At 40.8% G+C, this 16,922-nt stretch overlaps 2 protein-coding genes across 2 annotated transcripts in view; one reads left to right on the top strand and one right to left on the bottom strand.

Annotated features, from left to right (window-relative positions):
- LOC118425440 (eukaryotic translation initiation factor 3 subunit C-like) overlaps positions 1–6,463 on the bottom strand; it is a gene marked incomplete in the record, with an annotated part of 37,691 nt that extends 31,228 nt beyond the window's left edge. The window contains 4 exon segments of the mRNA XM_035834256.1: positions 527–644; positions 1,285–1,350; positions 1,893–2,001; positions 6,312–6,463. Coding sequence (XP_035690149.1) covers positions 527–644; positions 1,285–1,350; positions 1,893–1,996 — 288 coding nt within the window.
- Positions 6,464–6,661: 198 nt separating this feature from the next.
- Positions 6,662–16,922, top strand: part of LOC118425449 (pre-rRNA 2'-O-ribose RNA methyltransferase FTSJ3-like) — a 22,280-nt gene continuing 12,019 nt past the window's right edge. The window contains 14 exon segments of the mRNA XM_035834266.1: positions 6,662–6,831; positions 9,542–9,647; positions 10,270–10,316; positions 10,664–10,743; positions 11,673–11,772; positions 12,052–12,245; positions 12,394–12,621; positions 13,186–13,286; positions 13,871–13,904; positions 13,906–13,958; positions 14,231–14,326; positions 14,957–15,092; positions 15,676–15,896; positions 16,529–16,628. Of these exon segments, the coding sequence (XP_035690159.1) occupies positions 6,765–6,831; positions 9,542–9,647; positions 10,270–10,316; positions 10,664–10,743; positions 11,673–11,772; positions 12,052–12,245; positions 12,394–12,621; positions 13,186–13,286; positions 13,871–13,904; positions 13,906–13,958; positions 14,231–14,326; positions 14,957–15,092; positions 15,676–15,896; positions 16,529–16,628 (1,563 nt within the window). The 5' untranslated portion in view covers positions 6,662–6,764.

Below are 16,922 nucleotides of genomic sequence, written 5' to 3'. Positions count from 1 at the left end.
CCAACAATGAAATGCACTACGGAAAAACAAATATCCAAATATGTGGTATCCCATGTACATACATGTATCTTCATATACATGTATCCCCTTTTACTCACGTACTAGTACATTTGTAAATTTATAGAAGAGGAGATAAAGGGTAAATAGTACACTACTTTAGGTTGTGCAAGTTATTTTCTTTTGGTGCAAGTAACTTTTGGCTGAGCTTGCACACGTGCAAGTTGACCCACAAGTGTATTCTGGGCCCTGCATATAGGTATAAATGTATAGAAAAAAAAGACTTTCACTAAGTTCTTACAAAAGTGTTGTTCTGTGCTGCAATTATGTATGTAGGTGGCTGTAATTTAATGGTTATGTTATGTTATCTGTCAAAGTGGCGTCCCTGACCTGCCATCCCAGTCAATAAACCTGATCAACCTGATAAATTCAGGTCCAGTACCAGTACAGCAGGGTTCTGCTATTCTGCACCTTTTACCAGTTACCAGTATGCACAAGTCATATGACTCATAACAATATCAATACTAACTTTCTGTGATTTCTGCAAGGCTTTGGTGAGGTCTTCAAACGTTTCCAAGACTTTGGATATATCCTTGATCTTCTTATGGTTACGCAACTGCTTGATGACATTTTGGAGTTCCTCAAACCTGGAATAAAACAAACATGATTGTGCTCAAGTATTTGAACATTATCTGGATGAAGCTTAAACTCCTCAAAACTCATTTTTACAAATACCTTCACCGTTACAGTGCACAAAACCTACATATTAGGTGCATAGAGTAAATTTTTGGTGCACACAGTAGTATCAGAAATATCTGCCAACTCAGTTTCATGCTTTGGAGATATGCAAATTTGACCCCAAACTCTGTAGCTTAGGTTTCAAAGTTTTAAACAAGTAATGCAATTTTTTAAGTTGTTGTTGTTGCTAAATTTTTTCAAGAACATACTAATAGATATACTGATGCAGTATAGTACCTTTGGGTACATACATGTACATGTCATGTAACCCTGCACAAATATCAAGGTGCACTGTTGTACCACCAGTCAGAAATAAGATGCACAGCTCCAATTTTGGGTGCACAAAAGTGTTTTTGCTTGTCTCAACCTTTGTCATATTCATGATAAGCTCAAATCAGCCTGCTGGCTGCTTTTCATTGAGGTCATGAGGTAAGAAGTAAGATAAAATATAACAGAATATATATACATCATTATATTTCATCCCAAGTATTGTCCTGAAGAAATATTGTGTTTTCAAACCTTTCAGCCTCTTTGCCTTCAGGATCTTACCTTTTGTCCTTGGCACTCCGCACAACTCGCTTAGTTTCTTCTTCATCATCGCTGAAGGCAAAAACTCTAGAAAGAAACACAAATGTAGCATTTATGCAACTTGTACAGATTATAGGACTGTGTACCTGTACACCAGACTAGAACTGGACTTGTAAAAACAATTCACCACCTCACCTCACCTATCCCTTGACCTTCTAGTGGGTCGTTGGGGCACCATTAGTGTTAGGCAAGTTAAAATAAAAACTTAATATCAGGAACCAATTTAACGATTTCAAGACTTGCAGAGACCTATCTCTCACTTTTAGTACTTTGTTTTAAACCAACCGTTCATAAGCCATACATTGTGAAATTTGCACTGAGAAAGATTCCTTTGTTTGTTTGTTTGTTTGTTTGCCATGGGTTCAGATTTTAACTAAAATTTAAGTCAACCTGAATCTCCGGACCTGATTTGTCCTATGACAGACCCCAGTTCTGCCCAAAGGTAGACTGTGTGCAATGTTCACATATACCTGTATACTGTATCACTAATTATAAGTCAGTAGTATGATAGTGATATGATAATTTGATATGCGGTGAAGAAGAAGAAGTGACAGTGAGAAGTGACTAACTTTGTTGTAACAGTAGACTTGGACTGCACTACTGTCTGCTCCTCCGACTCAGATGATGACTCGCTCTCGCTGTCACTGCCAGTGGCAAAAAAACGGGACGACATCTTGCCTGAAATAATGACACAAAACATTATAGTTTATACTGTCAAACCTGGTAAGGTGACAATATGCATATCCCCAAGGTGATAAACGTTAGATATCCAGGTAATAAGATATGCCAAATACAAGTAGCAGTTACTAGTACTCAAACAAACCAGGGTTCTAGCTAGCGCAAAGTTGCGTAGCGGCCCGCTACGTTAAAATTTTGGACCGCTACGCTTATTTTGGGGCCGCTACGCTTATTTTCAATAAAGAGTAGCGGCATTTTGACTTTATTTATTTGTGCAATAATTGTAATGCCAGATCAAATGTGAAAAACGTTGTTTTCGGAGGGAATCGCAACGATCAAAACACAAATACACGTGCGGGAACAACCTGCCGTGACTTGTCGAGTCCCCCAGTGCGCACAGGGCTGGGTCTTCATGCACTCCCATGTGGCAAACCTAGAGTGTCGGCTTTCTTTGATGACATATTTGGGCTAGGCTGGCTCATTACAACTTGCCTCGAGGGAGTGTCCTAGTATAACAATTTTTTCGTGGAACTTGTACAAATACAACTACAAATATGTTTCCTCCCCATTCTCAACAATTATTTTCCTCGTAACTTGCGTGATTGCTTCCACTAAACTCCATTAATAACATTTTTATGGAGGCGAAAAAAAAATAATCAGACACTTGTCCCCCAGACACTTAGATCATGGCACACCCCGATCTGGCTGTGCTTGGGGGAGCGTTGAAAGTTCGTCACAGTAGCAGATACTTTTGGTCATTTTATCAGAGTAGAAAGTCAAACTAAACTAACAATATATAATGTGAAATATTTTTTAGAAAGTTGGAACACTGTTGCCATCAGATATATGTTTTCTGAGCGTTTGTTATTGTCATTTAATCATCGTTTTCATTTTATGTTTTGGAAAATCCAAACTCCGCCAGCCCTCCCCACAAATAACAACCTGACTGGACAACGCCCCCAAAAGGGCGGAGTTAAGTTTTTCAGCCTTTGTGGAAAGTTTACCGCCAGCAGGCTGGGGTGCCGGAGTGTCTGGTGTGGGCGGAGCCTTGTGTAGGCAAACCGTGGGAATGTTTCCCTGGTGCTACCTGCCTCATACTAGATGAATACATTAAACCATATTTGGTGTGTATGAATTTCAACTGGAGTAACAATTTACACAGGTCTCAAACGAGCGTGCTTTCTTTCTATCTTCCCGTAATGCCAGCAGAGTAATCAGCAATACGATATGACATGCAGGGGGAGGTGTAAAATGTAAAGTGTGTTCTGTGTTCTTTCTCTGAGTCTAACTAAAGTTCTAGAATTAATAAACAAGAGATGCAGAGAGGCTTAGGTGCTGATATTTGTAGCTAGCCTTACACAAAGTCGGTGCACTTCTTCTGTCATGGTCTATTTTGGGCCTAAGCCTAGGATGTAATCAACAACTCAAATTGCGAACAGATTACATATATACAGGTCAAATGTATTACTTTATATGATATTTTTCAAGGCCCAATCTAACATTTCAAGATTATGGCAGTGTGATGCAGCCATTCTTTTTGAAGTATTGTAAACATTGTTCCCACTGCCATGAAATTGAATACTGCACTGTATTCTGAACATTGCATTGAAATGGAGGAACATTGAGAAAGTCTAAGCAAATTTTGAAATGTATGTAGAAATGATTACAGAATTTTGAAATTAATTCTTAACTTTGATTTGACTTAACTTTTCAGTAAAATGATGTTACTTACCTGTTTCTAGGTTTTCCTGTTAATTTTTTGTTCCTGTGTCTGAGTTAAGATATCTTGTGACAAGGTACTAGTGACAAGGTCCTTTGTACTTGGGTAACAGTGACAAGATGCAAAAGTATAAGAATAAGAAAAAAAAGTATAAGAATTACCCATCAAGAATACATAGTGAGAAAACAACAATTTTCCTTTTATAAGTCTCTTAGAATGGCCAATTTTAATTCTATTTTTCAAAAAGCTCCATACCGTGGAAGGGGGGAAACCCCCCTTCCACACCATCCCCCCCTCGGGCGCTTCGCGCCCTCGAGCTTGGTCGCTTCGCTCCCGCGCCTTTACCACTACGCTAAAATTTTATCCTAGCTAGAACCCTGCAAACTGATTTTTGACTAATGACTTGATTTTGACTGACCTTTCAAAAATCCTATTATTATAGTTTTACTACTATACAAGACAGTGGAGGAAAGGTGTTCTTTGGGGGAACCTGGAGAGACCATAAGGAAAACGGACCAGCACAAAGCGGAAATGGGAAATGTCAGTTATTATGATTGCACTTTTCCACACCTTCTTTACATCTGGACCAGTGGTAGAGTCGCCATGGGTATGCAGTGAGGAGAGGTCCAGTGATTTCCACTAACACATAGCTATTCAACACATTCAACACATAATGGACAGATCCTGTCGAACGCCATATCGAACAAATAGTACCCCCTATTCTAAACTGCCCCAGTGGGACAGAATAGCTATTTTTGATGGAGATGTTAGAAATAGAACCATGATCGAACAGGGGGCGGGGCTTCAGATCGGTCCATTATATTACCAGGGCTTGAAATTCATTTTTGGGATTAGGTGCACTGGTGCACCCAGCTAAAACAATTGGGTGCACCACAAAAATTTTGGGTGCACCACCTGAATTTAAGTAGAAAAGTCAGAAAAACCTAATATTAAAACTTAGCTACAAGCTGTCAAATTCTTAGTACCACGACAGACATTTTTATTATCTTTCTAACACTTAGATGTCAAGAATATGATGTATACTAGTATACTTTGATATCTTTAGATACATAAGCCTATGAAAATATTTGGGTGCACCCTGTGCACCCACAGAAAATAATTGGGTGCACAGCTCTAATTTTGGGTGCACCTGCACCCAGTATTTCGAGCCCTGATTACCTTTGCCAAGAATGTTACAATTTTGGTAGCATTTGTGTGTATTTTTGTACCAATGGTCCTTTTGTAACTTAGAGAATACCTCAACAAAGGGATCACTGTCATGATTTTTGGCACGAAGATAAAGTTGTGCTTCATATAATTAGATGGTAATTGTGCAAATCAGAATCTAATAATCATAAATTTGTCGTAATTGATATGGAAATAAAGCTGCTCTGTTCCATCCTTCTTCAGGGGTGCCTAAGCATTTGCACAAACCCTATGAAATTCATATGAATATTATCATGTGATATGCACAAATCACAATGCGAAAACGCACCAATCTAATGAAAATTGCACGAATCACTGCGAAACGCACGAACCTTATGAGATTTGCACAAACCTTATGCAAAACAGTGGCTGGTGAGAAGCAATGATTTTGAGCATTTCTACCCATGATATTTATCTGTCAAGGCATGGAATGGACATATACCGCCACAAAGACGTATTTGATAGCCTGCGGGCTACTGTTTTGCTTCATTTTTGCGCATTACATTATATTTTTCCGTCGCCGAAAAAGTCGAAGCTGCCATCTTGAAAATACCGCTCCGTCTGTTGTCACGTGACCCCGGCAGTGGTTGGCCGATTTCGCATAAGGTTTGTGCAAATCATCATAAGGTTCGTGTGTGTCACACAAGGTTTGTACGTTTTCACATAGTGATTCGTGCGATTTTCATAAGATTTGAGCGTTTTCGCGTAGTCATTTGTATGTATCACATAATATTCGTACAAATTTCATAGGATTCATGCAAATGCTTAGGCACCCCTGTTCTTTTTTCTTCAAAGTAACATTTACAGGACAGGTCAGTCAGTCATAGTCACACAGGACAGGAAAAATGCATATACATGTATATAGCTCTTAGTCTTACTTAGCCTTAGTCTTAGTGGACCCCCTTACCGTGATCATTTGCACTAGACAACTTTCATAAATACTATGACTAGGATAATCAGTAAAGTATGCGTAAACCGTTCCGTATGGCACGAATGTTAAAAAGTATGATCACGGTACTTAGCCTAAGTAGCAGACCATAACGTTACATAAAAATTAAAATATACATGAGGCTGACTAGTCAATTCTATGATGCAAAGGCATCTTACCTTGAGAATGAAGAGGTAGTCGTAATTACTTTGCTTCGTGGTGACAAAATAAGGATATCTATCTTTTTAATGATGTTGCACAATACAAAAACGTAGCACAAAATTATGCACTTCGGTTTTGCCCCCCTCCCACCCTCACTACCTTAGCATATGCCCGTAGAAAACATCGCGCCACACCCCAGGACTTGTTGCAAGGTTGGATTAGTGTATGCATAAGGATAGCACAGCTATTACTCTGACACAGGAGCCCTTGGGTTTGCTGCAGAAGGCTACTCACCGTGTTATATCGGCTTTACTGAGAAGACACCGTCGTCACGTCCACCATGTGCACCAACCAAGATGGCGGCTTTCGTGACGTCATTGCGCGCCTTCTGGGATAGTTCAGCTGAGGGTGTGAAAGAGGCTAAAGAGGATTTCTGATTCATCAGAAACCTCGTTCTAACGAAATCTTCAGACAGTGAATACAAAGAATTCTCAAGATTTCTCTCTGTTGCTTTATAATGTGGACAACATTCATTCTTCTCCAATCATTGTCCAATATAGACTTAAGGTTATGAAACAACCAGAGTAAGCCATTAGGCGTCTTCGGTTTAGCAGTCCTTGAACACCACTGTTACAGTTATAACGTTAAGTGTTTGAAATTGCCGCATGTAGTTCCTCTTGGCACTAAAGAAAGTCCACACGTGTGTAGACCTCGGACAGCGGTCTCTCCAAATCAACCAAGTTTAAAATGGGAAAGAAAGGGAAAACAGGGCAGCATCGGAAGGACAAATTCTATAAGTTAGCTAAGGAAACAGGTACGTGCACGGAAATAAGATTTTTTTTCGTGATATTGTAATGGTTTTTAGAGTTTGACTATGATGATCAGCTGTTTTTTTTTCTTGGGGGAGGGGGGCAAAACAGCGAATCTGAGTTTGGAACTTGTTGTTTATCGTCTACTTATCAACGGTAGCATCAAACTTGGGCAATATTGAATCTAATGATCTCCACTTAGACGATTGTATTTTGAGGTATAACCACAGGAACAAAGATAACATAATTGCAGACATGAGACAGTCACAATTTAATGCAAATTACATGGCAAACCCATGCAGGTTTAAAGGGACATAATCTAAAAAAGAAAGTCACTGTTTTCGGCCATTTTTCTACATTATGAGTTGAGTCTACCTTATTACACTGCACAGCAATATTTACAACGTATTGATACGACTTTGTTGTGCCGTGAGAACGTCTCGAAATATGCGCACTTCCCTCCGCCGCTTGAGTTGTCCGCCATTTTATCCAACTCTCCGACGAACCAAAGTGCGCTTAAGAACGCGTTCGGTGGCTCGCTCGAATCGTTACTGAAGTTTGTTGAAAGTCCCCGCGAAGCTCCGAGGATCTGCGACCGCAACGGTCGATTCGGAATCTACGGCCGGCTTACTTCCGGTAGGCTACCCGGAAGTAAGTGAATTTGGTCGTGGCTTACTTTGGCGTTGTTAATTAGTGCTAGAAATGTGATAAAATGACGCAGATAAGTTGGAAATAAGTTACAAATGTCAATATCACTGGAGATTTTAAAGTTCAGAACATTTGAAATTTTGGCACCATATTTCTACATTATGTCCCTTTAACTACTAGTAAGTAACAGATTGGGAGAGGAGCTATAGTATAGAGTTTAGTTTAAATACGGGTAACTAGTAAGTAACCGATGGCAAATATACAAAAGTAGCGGCCTCCTTTCTCAGCACTGGAAGTGGTGGTCAGCACTGGAACAGTGGAAGTCCAGTGCAGGTTTACGGAAAAGGCTGGGCTGTCTACCTGGGCTGTCTACCTGGGCTGGCTATCATGTCATGCTACTTGCAACTACGAAAGCCCATTGGGACAAAAGCTGTTTTAGCAGTAGGGGTTGTTTGTGCCCAATGAAGAAAGAAGCTATGTGTTAAGCTATTGTGTGTGTTACATAACCCAGAAGTTCTGGGTTCAAATCAGTTGATATGCTACCGATCTTGTGCCCTTGGAAAGGGCTATTAACACGACTTATTGGGCTGATTGGATTAGTCTTAAGACTGGTGGCTAGTTGGTCAAAGGCATCCAGGAGCCGTTCTTTAGTGGCTGTCAGAGTCCAGGCTTCTGTGCCATACATTAGGATCGACAATTGAATTGTGAGGAGCTTAAAATAAGCGTTGCTAAAGTGCAAGGATCTGGAACTGCTGCCATTCGGCGCTAACTCACGTGACCTCAATACGACAGCAATTACCTCAGGTGTGGCCATAGGACTTAAGATTTTGAACCACTTACACTGGGAAGGGAGGACCCCTAGTCATTTCCGTACGTGTGGTGGGTTCTTTGTCCTATCTAAGGGAGGGTCCTTACCGAAACTAGATACTCTTTTCTCTACCCAAGTGAAGGAAGGAAAGTCGTGTTAAGAGCCCTTTCGAAGCGCACAAGGTCGGTGGCATATCAACTGATTCGAACCCAGAACCTCTGGGTCATGTAACATACACAGCTCCTTCAAACACAGCTGCTTCACACAAAGCCCCTTCACACACGGCTCCTTCAAACACAGCTCCTTCACATACATGTACAGCTCCTTCAAACACAGCTGCTTCACAAACAGCTCCTTCACACACTGCCACTTCACACAGGTCATTCACATAATAACACACAGATCCTTCAGACACAGCTTCTTCGCTGAGCAGAAACAACCCCTACTGCTAAAACAGCTTTTGTCCTAATGGGCTTTCGTAGGTCCAAGTAGCCTGTCGTGATAGCCAGCCCAGGTAGACAGCCCAGGTAGACAACCCAGGTAGACAGCCCAGCCTTTTCCGTAAACCCAGTCCAGTGATGAGGCCAGCTCAGCAATGGAAACCCCCCCGTCAGCACAGGAAACTAAGGTGCATTTACACTCGAGTCGACGTCGGTTAAACGTCATTGGAAATAAGGGGTGTATGACAGTGAGTATTTCCGCGAACCGACCTGAGCCACCTCCGGACCTGGTCCTGGGTCGGTTCAGCGGGGGGCCGTGACGGTACTTTCTGTCATGTGTAAAGAGAAACTGCCACCGGTGACGGTAATTGGAGATCATGGATCACACGCTAATTTCAGTTTCAGTTTCTTAATGACAACAGTTTTACAGGTAGCCAGGGCTACCTGAATTGCACTGTCAAAGTTTACAATGATCACATTATCAGCATCATATACATTATGTACATAAGAGGCGTACATGTTGATGTTTGAAAATTAAATCATATAAAACATTTTTCTATCTTAACTGACTATCCAAACACATCATAAAATAAAACAGCGTAGTCCAGGGAAGATAATATTCATGTGTCATGTGTATGTTTGTGCATATGTGCATGTCTCGGCGTACACATATACAGTATGTAAACAGTAGTGTTGTGTTTCTGTGTGTGTGAACTTCTGAAGGTGGTGATGTCTGCTATCTCAATCCTTTTTCCAGAGGACTGGAAGGTCACAAGTCAGTATGGAAGAGTGAAGTCCTTGTTCTACTTTTGTTTCCAGGCTACCGAGCTCGATCCGCATTCAAACTGATCCAGCTGAACCGGAAATACGGGTTCCTGCAGAGGTCCAAGGTGCTGGTGGACCTGTGTGCTGCTCCGGGAGGGTGGTAGGTATCAGGGGAATGGCTAGGGGTGTATTCATTATTCTCTATGTAAGCTGTGGTGTTCTGGTTCTTTACATTCAAAGCAGTAAATATCAGTATTAATAGTACTGTCACAAATCAAGTATAATCGACACACGGTTTACTACAGTTTAACCTAATATATTAGGGAGACTTTTGGAATTTATTAGTATTAATATGCATCACCTAGCTTTAAGTTGTTTTCCAGCCCACCCCATGTTTGGGAGCCCAAGTCATTTTGAGCGTATGAGAATATATTATATCAACTTTATGTCATGAAGTTCAGAAATTTTGGACATGTCAGATTGAAGTTTTGTTTGTCAACAAATTTTAAATACATTTCTGTCCTGGAACAGCAGGACAAGTTTGGGCTACATACATACATGTAACACAAGTAATACTGTTAAATCTGCAGCATTGTTTACTGTTCAAGTGATCTAATGCTACATGTAACACTCATTTATTTCAGAACAATGTTTCCACTGAATATTTTTATCGATCACAATGTACCTAAAGCTTATAGTGATGCTGGTAAAAGCGATCATTTAGGAAACATGTCCATGTGTGAACATGAAATGATGCATCTAGGTTGTTGTTTTTTAACTAGGCTTCAGGTTGCTGCCAAGTACATGCCAGTGTCCAGTCTTCTTGTGGGTAAGTTTTGTCAGTACATTGTACAATGAAATAAATTTGAAATGTGTCAGTCTTTCCCAGTACAGTGTCAGAACTCTGTGCAGGTATTTCTGATGTTAACCTCCACCTGACCTGCACCATTCCATATAGGTAATGTTGTAGACTGTACTTAGTGTTACCACTAATAACATGTTGTTAATGAAGAAGTATGTACTATAATTTCTAAAATCTCTTTTGTAGGAAGAGTGGTGCGCATGTGTTGTTTTCTTAGTGAAACCTGAACCTGTGGTAAGCATTTTACAAGTCCTGAACTTGCATTGCCATTCATGTTGTTGGTACTGGTTCATCATGATTGTATCTCTCTGCAGGTATAGATTTGGTGCCTATCAAGCCTATCCCTAATGTCAGCACCATCCAGGCAGACATCACCACAGACAAGTGTCGACAGGTCAGTTCTACATAACACAGCTTCATGCACTTGGTGCACATGGACAAAATGTTGTGAGAGTGGTGGTATGGTTTTGTTACTGATGTTACAGATAATGGAACACGCTTTAACTTAACTTCTTAAGTATTGCAGCAGAATGTAACTTATCTCCTCTTTGTGACTAAGTCTTTTCTTACACGGTTACATTTTTTTAATGCATGGCTTTTTGAGTGAAGCTCTTTTCTCACAGTTGATCTGTGTACCAATGTTTTGGCTTCTTCCAGCAGCTGCCTTCATTTGAATCTAGGTATAATGAACTTTGATTAGTTCTTATTAGGGGTTGGTACTGATACAGAAAATTCAGGCACAGGTCCAGTTCAGTTCCAGAGGATCAGGTCCCGGCCTGGACCTAAACCTGGCCCTGATTGTCTGTGAAACTCATGTCCCAACTCGTGGTGGCGTCAGCGATTGATAGACGTGTCGTCATCTTTGGCACATGTCTATGGGGACTTTGGAACAGACTGAAAGCAGTCGTCTTGAGACCAAGTGTGGCAGTAAAAACTTGGTAGAAATGACTATAACCTCTAATGAACTTCCTATTTTCTTGGACCGGTAAGTCTCAAAACGTGGAAACCCCTGCCGATACAATGTGTTAATTTTCTGATCGGTCCTACATCTGGTCCACTGATTTTTTTCAGGTCTGTTTTTTCGGACTGCTCCAACAAAAAAATGATTTTGTACTAGTACTATGCACCATTACCTACCCATACATATGGCAAGGACAATGTTTTCTGAGACGTGGATAGATCAGTTGATAAACAAACAATCATATAATAATGACTTATCAACCTGCAGTTGATGAAACTGTATTCATAGAAAGATGAATGAAGAGTACTGTTATATATAGTGTTAATTATAAGTCATCTACTTCCAACTGTGTTGCCCACTAGGCCCTAAGAAAGGAGTTGGCCACCTGGCAGGCTGACTGTGTACTGCATGATGGAGCTCCAAACGTCGGCTCCAACTGGCTCAAGGATGCAAGTGAACAGGGTAAGACAATTTAGGGAACATGCAGTACTTTGGGCATGTGTAAGCATGGTTGTGTTATATACTATGCAGTTTTATATATTACCTGTATCAGTGCATTTTATGTACATTGTATGTACTGCAAGTGGCAGGGCTCAAAGTAGTTTGACTGTGCCCTGATTAGAGGGTACTTACATTGTACATGTAACTGAGGGGGTTAAGGCTGACTCCTGATTGGTGAGTCATCTGCAGAAGTAATCATTCCTGACCAGCAGCTTACATGAGGCCATGTTGTTTCTACAGCTCAGTTAGTGCTGGCCGCGCTGAGGTTAGCCACAGAAGTCCTGAGTAAAGGTGGCTGTTTTGTCACTAAGGTCTTCCGCTCTAAAGACTACCACGCCTTGCTGTGGGTCTTCCAGCAGCTCTTCAAGCTGGTCCATGCTACCAAACCACAGGCCTCCAGACATGAGTCTGCTGAGATCTTTGTGGTGTGTGAGGTAAGACAATGTTTTATTTATGTTTCCTGTATGGAAAACATGTTGTTTTTGCTGGTGTATTCTTCTTCTTCTCTCTTTCTCTTTCATGAGGGTTCCACCATGTTGTATTGTTTTATGTTAATGCTCATTCTTTATGTCTGGTGTCCAGGGCTTCATCGCTCCTGACAAGATTGACCCCAGGTTCTTAGATCCAAGGTTTGCCTTCAAAGAAGTAGATGTTGGGCAGACTCCCCAGGTCAACCTTAAGATGCTGGAACAGAAGAAAGCGAAGGCAGAGGGCTATGCTGATGGAGACCTCACTCTGTTTCACAAGGCCAACGTGTCAGAGTTCATCACCAGTGACAGCTACATGGACATGTTAGCCTCCAAGAATGAGGTTAGTTTACTCATATCATAACAATGTATGTTATCCATACCACTAGCAATAATGTACAAATGCATAATCAAAAATGAAAAAGCAAACGTGAAAGTTCATCTGTGGCAACATGGTAGAAGTCATTCTGGATCAAAGTTAAACTGAAATTTCCAAGACCATGATCCTCTGCTCACCAGTTCTATCTGCAGCATAACATAACAGAAGCAGTGGATTACTCATTACTTGACAAAAGCTTGCTGCAGTACCAAGGTCAACCAACAGGTGGCACAAAATCCACCTGCACCATCACCATCCCCACACCTATCCACCCACCAAAAACCATTCCAAACCTTTCATCCTAGTCTCAAGTCTCTCTCCCACATAAGCTCCAGACTGAAAACAATATAGCAACAATACCTCCATCTTCATGGAGTAACAAATGTCTTCGCCGTTTTTTTTTTTTTTTCATTCTACAGCATTAGAATTTCTTAACTGTCCAGTGTTTGATTTTCTCAGTGTTGTATACATAATAGGGTATTGTCCACTCGGTAGTTTAATTGAATATAAATGCATGTGTTTTGGCAGCTGTTCTTTGATGATGAGAAGATTGCCAACCATCCACTGACTACCAGCGAAATCAAACTGTGCTGCCAGGACATTAAGCTGCTGGGCAGGAAGGATATCAGGTTTGTAGGGCTATCTACTAGTGATCGTTCAGGTTCATGTCCAGATTCAGGTTCACAGGTTCAGGTTCAAGTGAAAGAGTCAATGATTTACAGTGTGGCAGTAGACAATTTCCTCTGCCATCTATCCAGCATTGTTACTTTTACAGTTTTGTGCATCCAAAGGGCCATCGGAGTGTTTGAACATAGATAAATGATGATGTGGTCTGTATTATTCTTCTGAAAGTACAACCTGCATAACAATAATTTTGGTTTGACATACACAAACTGGAGCATGTCCCTTCTCACAATGCTTAAGTGTGGTGCACGTGGATTGTTTATGAGCTTGGGGTGTAGCTCTCTTTGAACACAGGACCATGGCTTAGCATCCAAGCCAAAAGACTGGGGAAGTCTGGGACCCCTTCCACTACCATACAAGTAGGCTGAGTGACAGCCTTTGGGTTTCAAACTCTGGTCCAGAGGGTTTCAAACTCTGGTCCAGAGGCAGGGTTACTCACACCTTACTCACAGGGCTACCCACAAGTATGCAGATTGTTAGGGGCATATACATGTACATGGAAACAGGATGAAACCCTGTTGTTTGACAGGTTGCTCCTGAGATGGAGAAAGAAGATGAAAGAGATGGAGAAAGAAGATGAAAGAGATGCTGCAGTCCTCGGCAGACACAGATCAAAGGTACATTCATTTTATGCCTTCGTGAAGTTCTTTTGTGTGCTTTTTCTTTTTTCAGTTTTGTTAAGTTGCACTTGTTGACAGTGAGCATGATTGAATTTCTTATTTACTCTCAAGAAATGGGAAGAAACTCTGTAACCTGGATGTGCTCCAGTCCTGTTCCCAGCATGAATTTGAAGCACTAATGTACACATGTAGGTAGCTAAAGAAACTTCAAATCTTCAATCCATACATGTACATATAAATGTGATGTTAACTTTCCCCCACCCTCCCAGCTCCCCCCAGGGTCCTGGTGCAGAAGAGGAGGAAGATCTGAAGTTAGAGGAACATTTGAGCCAGCTACAGCAAGAAGAGGCAGCACAACTCAAAAGGTCTTTACAGTCAAACCTGTCAATATCGACCACTCAAGGGACTGGAGAAATGCCACTATAGAAATATTGATCAAGAGCAAGAAGTTACACATGATTTCAATACCCACTGATCTTTCTCACCAAATAAAATTGTCTATATTGTCTCAAAATTCAACTGACCCTGCTTATGTCAAGTCTACCGTAAATGGTTGATACTGACATGTGCAATATTGGTAAATTTGCAGACAAAGACTTGAGCTCTAACGCTTTAGACACGCGCACCTGCAGCTATCGCCAAAATTACCCTGTAGAAAACTCCAAATTCTTGCAAACTACGATTTGAAACTCAGCGCAGAGGGACATGAAGCCACTGTATGGCCGCAATAGGCAGTGTTTCTGTATCTACGGGACCGGTGGCCGTTATAGATTATTTCTTAATGTCAAGGTCAATGGGAAAAATCCAAATCCAAGGTCAATGGTTCTTCCATTCTCGTACACAGAGCTTGTGCAATATATATATATATATATAAATATATATATAGCACAATAATATAGCTTGTAGCAATGTTCTATGCGTTATTTCATAGCTACATAATTATATTCTATGTGAACATTCATCGCACCAATGTACTTTTCTTATCATGCTTATAGGAAGAAGAAGGAAGTTCAGAAAGAACGTCGGAAGCTTCAGGAGCGAATGGTGTTGAAAATGGATGTGTTGGATGACAAACATGACTTTCAAGAGGAGAGACCACTCTTCAACTTGCAGCGTATTCATAGAAAACAGGTAAGATTAATGACACAGCATTGTACATCACTTGTTCTATATCTAATTACATGTACTTCAACCATCCAGAAGTATTGCTTTTGGCTTGTCTGTGTGCCTTTCTCTGAGTGCACACATCAATAATCCCTATTTGTTTTTTGTGATTTTTATTTTAGATATATATTCATGTATTTGTGTGTGCATACATGTATTATGTATATTATCTGTTTGTGTGTGGGTGTGTTTTGTGTGTGTGCACATGGGTGTATTTGCTTGCATCTGTGTGTATGTATGTGTGTGTGTTTGTGTTTGTGTACAATGCTTGTTTTTGCATGTGTGTGTGCACGTGTATGTTTGTATTCATGTGTTTGCTAGTACGGACAGGGGGTTTGTATGTCTGTGTGTGTGTGTGTGTGTGTGTAAGAGAGTACAATACACACAATGCACAGTACTGGCATGGCTTGGGAGAGAGAGTGACTGAAGTCATCTCTGATTACAGTGTACCTTGTTACCAAAGGCACTGCTTGTTGTGATGTTAGACTGGTGATTTAAAGTTGTACATGTAACAGAGAAATTGCACCATCCCCGCCCTGTGCTTTGTCAGGAGCTAGCAGGTGTACAGGGCGACGCCCACCTCACCACCGCCCTGGATGATATCGGATCCGAGTCGGAAAACGAGGAGGAGGCAGAACCTCTGATCCAGCGGGATCCGGATCTGAACAGCGAGCCAGATTCAGATGACCTGGAGATCGCCAAGGCAGATGAAGTTGAGGAGGAGCTGGACCAGCCCGGTGCTTCAGCTGGGGATGATGACTATGATATTGGGTAAAACTGCTCTTCATCGGATGCAGAGATGTTTGCACTTGGTTCATGTTCACATTATCTTGCCGTAACTCACCACAAACTCAAAATCCCTGCATGCATTTTTGTTGTAACACTACATGTACATACTGTACATTATACAGTACTGTGTTATGATATGTTGAAAACACCTATTATGGTGAAGAATGCACAAAAATAATGCACAAATTGAACACAGTTACTTACTGTCTTTGAATATTGGATACATTCTAAAGAATGTCAAGCCAAGTCAAGCTTTATTTTTTTCCACCCCTCTTCCTCGATGGCTTGTTCACCTGTATTCTGATGTGTCCATCTGTAGCACCCTTGTAGAGTTGCTATAGCTGTAAGGTAGTAGCTGGTTTCCAACTGGCTGGCAGTAATTTTACTGTGCAGCATGTGACTATAGTGCTATCACAAACTCAAAACGACTACAAACACTCCGTTTTCTCCCTGTTGCAAAGTTAAATCCCTGCAATTTTCCTTGATATCGTGGCCTCCCATTTTCATGGACCATTCCTGTCTTTTCTCTGTATGTATGTACAATGATAATACTCAGAACCATTTTTCTATTTCTTCATTGGAAACTCTTCCTTCTTCCTCGTCCCCACCTGAAGCGAGGCAGATGTTGAATTGAGGAATCCTCTGCTGGTTGACTTGGAGTCAGCTGACACAGACAGAAGGGTCCTGTTGAGAACAGACAGGTGGTTCAGTAAGGTATGTACATGTCTCAACATTTCTACATCTTTATCTTGTCCTTTATTATCAGGTTTTGTTCAATATTCATCTCGTCTGTGAGTCTATAATATTACTACATGTACTAATATTGACGGTTGAAGACTGGTGAAGTGCATAACTTGTGCATATGAATACTCCTGAAAACTTTTTATTTTTTACAATGTAGTTATTCCCAGTCACAAATATTTTGAAAGAAACAAGTAGTATTGTGTATATATATATGTATATATATATACATATATATATATATATATATATATATATATATATATA

Source organism: Branchiostoma floridae, chromosome 11 (genome assembly GCF_000003815.2).
Source record: "Branchiostoma floridae strain S238N-H82 chromosome 11, Bfl_VNyyK, whole genome shotgun sequence".
Taxonomy (NCBI): domain Eukaryota; kingdom Metazoa; phylum Chordata; class Leptocardii; order Amphioxiformes; family Branchiostomatidae; genus Branchiostoma; species Branchiostoma floridae.
This window is presented reverse-complemented; position numbering and strand designations above follow the sequence as displayed.